Source organism: Oncorhynchus keta, chromosome 10 (genome assembly GCF_023373465.1).
Source record: "Oncorhynchus keta strain PuntledgeMale-10-30-2019 chromosome 10, Oket_V2, whole genome shotgun sequence".
Taxonomy (NCBI): domain Eukaryota; kingdom Metazoa; phylum Chordata; class Actinopteri; order Salmoniformes; family Salmonidae; genus Oncorhynchus; species Oncorhynchus keta.
In genome coordinates, this window is record NC_068430.1 from 32,027,033 (window position 1) to 32,032,670 (window position 5,638).

The following is a 5,638-nucleotide window of genomic DNA, read 5'->3' on the forward strand; positions in this document are numbered from 1 at the left end:
CTATTTTCAGGTGTCCCCAGAGATGTTTGATCGGGTTCAACTCTGGGCTCAGGCTGGGCCACTTAAGGACATTCAGAGACTTGTCTCGAAGCCACTCACCTCTGTCATCATGAAGTGCTTTGAGAGACTAGTCAAGGATCATATCACCTCTACACTACCAGTCACCCTAGACCCACTTCAATTTGCTTACCGCCCCAATAGATCCACAGACGATGCTATCGCCATCACTTTGCACAGTGCACTCTGCACTATCCCATCTAGACCAGAGGTAATACCTATGTAAGAATGCTGTTTATTGACTATACAGTAGCTCTGCATTCAACACCATAGTACCCTCCAAGCTCATCATTAAGTTGAAGGCCCTGGGTCTGAACCCCGTTCTGTGCAACTGGGTCCTGGATTTCCTGACGGGCCGCCCCAGATGGTGAAGGTAGGAAACACCTCCACTCCGCTGATCCTCAACACTGGGGCCTCACAAGGGTGTGTGCTCAGCACCCTCCTGTACTCCCTGTTCATCCATGACTGCGTGGCCAAGCACGCCTCCAACTCAATCATCAAGTTTGCAGACGGCACAACAGTAGTAGGCTGGATTACCAACGATGACGATACACCCTACAGGGAGGAGGTAAGGACTCTGGGAGTGTGATGCCTGGAAACAACCTATCACACAACGTCAACAAAACAAAGGAGATGATCGTGGACTTCAGGAAACAGCAGAGGGTGCACCCCCTTATCTCATCGACGGGACTGCAGTGGAGAAGGTGGAAAGCTTCAAATTCCTGGCCGTACACATCACTGACAAACTGAAATGTACCACCCACACAGAAAGTGTGGTGAAGAAGGCGTAACAGAGCCACTTCAACCTCAGGAGGCTAAAGAAATGTGTCTTGTCACCTAAAACCCTGACAAACTTTTACAGATGCACAATTGAAAGCATCCTGTCAGGCTGTATCACCGCCTGGTACGGCAATTGCACCGCCCGCAACTGTAAGGCTCTCTAGAGCAGGGCTGCCCAACCCTCTTCCTGGAGATCTACCGTGCTGTAGGTTTTTAACAATTTAACACACCTGATTCTACTAATTAGCTGCTCAACAAGACCTTAACTAGCTGAATCGGATATGCTAAATTAGGGTTGGACTGAAAACCTACAGGACATTAGATCTCCATGAAGAGGGTTGGGCAGCCTTGCTCTAGAGGGTGGTGCGGTCTGCCCAACTCATTACCAGGGCAAGTAACCAGGGGCAAACTACCCGCCCTCCAGGACACCTACAGCACTCAATGTTACAGTAAGGCCAAAAAGATCATCAAGGACATCAACCACCCGAGCCACTCCCTGTTCACCCAGTTATCATCCAGAAGGTGAGGTCAGTACAGGTGCATCAAAGCTGGGACCGAGAGAATGAAAAACATCTTGTATCTCAAGGCCATCAGACTGTTAAACAGCCATCACTAGCACATTAGAGGCTGCTGCCTATAGGCATAGACTAGAAAACACTGGCCACTTTAAGGAATGGAACACTAGTCACTTAATAATGTTTACATATCTGGAATTACTCATCTCATATGTATATACTGTATTCTATACTATTCTACTGTATCTTACTCAGTTCTGCTTTGACATCGCTCGTGCATATGAATATAGTCTTAATTCATTCCTACTTAGATTTGTGTGTATTGGCTAAATGTTGTGAAATGTGTTAGATATTACTTGCTAAATACTACTGCACTGTCGGAGCTAGAAGCACAAGCATTTCCCTACACCTGCAATAACATCTGCTAATGCTAATCACGTGTATGTGACCAATTAAAGTTGATTTGATTTGCACATTGCTCCGTTCATATTTGCCTCGATCCTGACTAGTCTCCCAGTCCCTGCTGCTGAAAACCATCCCCACAGCATGATGCTGATACCACCGTGCTTCACCGTAGGGATCATGTCAGGTTCCACCAGACATGATGCTTGGCATTCATGCCAAAGAGTTCAATCTTACTTTAATCAGACCAGAGAATCCTGTTTCTCATGGTCTGAGAGTTGTTTAGGTGCCATTTGGCAAACTCCAAGCGGGCTGTCATGTGCCTTATTACAGAGAAGATGCTTCTGTCCACTCTACCATAAAGGTCTGGAGTGCTGCAGAGATGGTTGTCCTTCTGGAAGGTTCTCCCATCTCCACAGATGAACTCTGGAGCTTTATCAGAGTGACCCTCGGGTTCTTGGTCATCTCCCTGACAAAGGCCCTTCTCCCCCGATTGATCAGTTTGGCCGGGCGGCCAGCTCTAGGAAGAGTCTTGGTGGTTCCAAACTTCTTCAATTTAATAATAATAGAAGCCACTGTGTTCTTGGGGACCTTCAATGCTGCAGAACGTTTTTGGTATCCTTCCCCAGATCTGTGCCTCGACACAATCCTGTGTTGGAGCTCTATGGAAAATTCCTTCAATCTAAAGGCTTGGTTTTTGCTCTGACATGCACTGTCAACTGTGGGACTTTATATAGACAGGGGTGTGCCTTTCCAAATCATGTCCAATTAATTCAATTTACCACAGGTGAACTCCAATCAAGTTCTAGAAACATCTCAAGAATGATCAATGGAAACAGGATGCACCTGAGCTCAATTTTGAGTCTCATAGCAAAGGGTCTGAATACTTATGTAAATGTGATATTTCAGTTTTTTGTATATACATTTGCAAAATATCCAAAAACCTGTTGTTGCTTTGTCATTATGTGGTATTGTGTGCAGATAGATGAGGGGGGAAAATATTTAATGCATTTTAGAATAAAAGTGTAACGTAACAACATGTGGAAAAAGTCATAGGGGTCTGAATACTCTCCGCATGCACTGTATTATACTGTATATACACTAAACGCTTGTTGTCACTTTTATCCTAATTGTTAGATTTTTTTTTGTTGGTCTACTTAAAGGATTGCTTTAGATCATGAATAATTATTCCTATTGCCTGTATTTAGTTTATTTTCCATGGTAATTCTATATCCCGAGATTTTAGATTATTCTTATTATTATTCTTAAAATATTTTTTTCAAAGGGAGCATTACGTTTTCAGTGTTGGTGAGGTATATCAGGCGATCATCTGCCAATAAGTTTATATGAGTTTATATTCATTTTTACCTGTTACGTTTGGGTCTTGTCTAATTCTTTCTGCAAGAGATTCGATTGCCAGTGCAATCAGGAGTGGGGAGAGAAGACATCCCTGTCTTGTGCCCCTTTCTAAAGCAATAATGTATTATTATCAGATAATGTATTATTTCTGAATATTTTTGCTTTAAGACATTTTATACAATATTTTTATGAAATGTATTACACTACATGCCCAAAAGTATGTGGACACCGGCTCGTCGAACATCTCATTCCAAAATTATGGGCATTCATATAGAGTTTGCTGATATTACAGCCTCCACTCTTCTAGGAAGGCTTTCCACTAGATGTTGGAACATTGCTGAGGGGTCTTGCTTCAATTCAGCGACAAGATCATTAAAGAGGTCGGGCACTGATGGCCGATTAGGCCTGGCTCTCAGCCGGTATTCCAATTCATCCCAATGGTGTTTGATGGGTTTGAGGTCAGGGCTCTGTGCAGGCCAGTCTATGATCCAAGCCACAGACCACATTAAGCCTGACAAGCAGAGTCCTCCATCCCTCCATCCCTCCACACACATACACTGTCTGCTACTCCTACAGATATGTTGTGCAGCTTGGTTTTATTTGGTCCTAATAGAATAAAGTAGTGATTAACTAATCTGTGTTGCCTTGGCCTCCACTTAAACTTAAGCTCTACACTGTAAAAAATAAACCCAAAGCATAATTTTACCACAGATACGGTACTATCTTTGATTTTACTTATGAAAAACTCTCTCACACTGGACATTATGAGCTAACACGCTAGGTGGCAGTATTGCACAAACCTTCAGGCTCCAGCCTGCACAGGTGGACGAAAAGAGAATGGGTGCTTCGCCAAATATTTCCTAGTATGGCTTCAATAGCTGCTTGCAACCATTAACTTATTCACCAAAATGGCTCGATTGGAATCTCTTAAGGTGTTTCTAGCCTTGTGGAACAAATTATTACCAAGTATGAGGGTCAAATGTTATGTTTCAAGCAGGAGAACGACGTGCACCTACCGAGCATGTTGGACGTTGCGGTGAACACTGAAACACTAATCTCAGGCCTGGAACTAGCTAGACTGGTAGCTAATTTGAAGTTTATGTACAATTTTCTAAAGTATACTCTGGACCTATCTTGTTCCTGGCAACAGTACCATAGTACCTAACCTATGTATTACTGTCTCTAACAAATCCATATCTGTCTACCACAGCTACTAAGTAGCTATAATTTGTCACTGTTGTGCACTTGAATAATGGTACCGTATCATCAACATAAGGTGTAGTTTGCTTTGATGAGGTGGATGCCTCTTAGATATGTTGTTCTATCTATTACTATTACCAATAGGTTGTGGGTCATTTTCACTATTTTATGCCCGATGGTCATTTGAACTAATAATATAATCTGTCTTTTCAGATTCTCGGATGCTCGCACTCTCAGGCTCCATAGAGGATCCCCATGACCAGCCGCAGGAGTGGAGCCACTGTCTGGGACAGGAGGGCAAGACCAGCCATGAAAGACGCACCTCAGTTGTCACATGCATACCGAACTGTACACTCATCGGCACTCGCTGACACAGCCTTCCTCAGAGGAAAACACAGACAGCTCCTCAGCATGGACTGAAAGCCCCAGTGACAGTGAGAGCCAAGGAAGTGATGATGAGTACCAACAACTGCAGACGGAAAACTCACGCAGGAGAGGAAGTGGAAAGGGCGGAGAGTAAGGGGTCAAAAGAGTCAAAGGTAAGCGGGAGGAACGGGGCAGAGACCTCCCAGGAGTCTCCATCCTCCATCCAGAGCCAACAACCCTCCTTCCCCTGTAAGGTCTGCAAGTCATTCAGGCACATGGGAAATGTCAACGTGCATGTAAGAGTGTACACGCAGGAGGAGCTGTACCTCTGCAGTGTGTGTGGTAAACAGTGCCGGTCCTCAGAGGAACTGACAGGAAACTATGAGATCCACATCGGGGAGAAGCCCTACCGCTGCCACTCCTGTGAAAAGGGCTTCAGACAGGCAGGAGAGCTGAGGGTCCACACAGGAGAGAAGCCCTACCACTGCCACTCCTGTGAAAAGGGCTTCAGACAGGGAGGTGAGCTGAGGGTCCACACAGGAGAGAAGTCCTACAAGTGTTCTGAGTGTGGGAAAATGTTCATCTCGCCACTACACTCAGAATCCATCAGAAGATCCACACAGGAGAGAAGCCCTATTGACTGCGAGGTCTGTAGGAAATTCTTCACTCAGAAGGTTCACCTCAACGTGCACATGAAGGTCCATGTAAAGTCCAAATAGTGAGGATATAGAGAGAGGAGTAAGGGATAGACTGCTTTTCAGGTCAATAGCATAAACTATAACTAATCTCCAATGCTTCAAACCAGTGGCGATTTTAGCATGTAAATCTTGGCCCAAAAAAACTAAAGTAGGCTGCATTGCTAGCAAAGCCACTACACTACACAACACAACATTGAACAATACATTCATTGCACTATAACAGTGACAAAAGGTGCCCACAAACTGTTAGGACCTACATAA

At 44.4% G+C, this 5,638-nt stretch overlaps 1 protein-coding gene across 1 annotated transcript; it reads left to right on the plus strand.

The window, feature by feature from the left end:
- The first annotated feature begins 4,768 nt into the window (after positions 1–4,768).
- On the plus strand, positions 4,769–5,398 carry LOC118388164 (zinc finger protein 675-like). Its single transcript, XM_035776987.1, has one exon. The coding sequence runs from the start codon at positions 4,769–4,771 to the stop codon at positions 5,396–5,398; it is 630 nt and encodes a 209-aa protein (XP_035632880.1).
- The last annotated feature ends 240 nt before the right edge of the window (positions 5,399–5,638 follow it).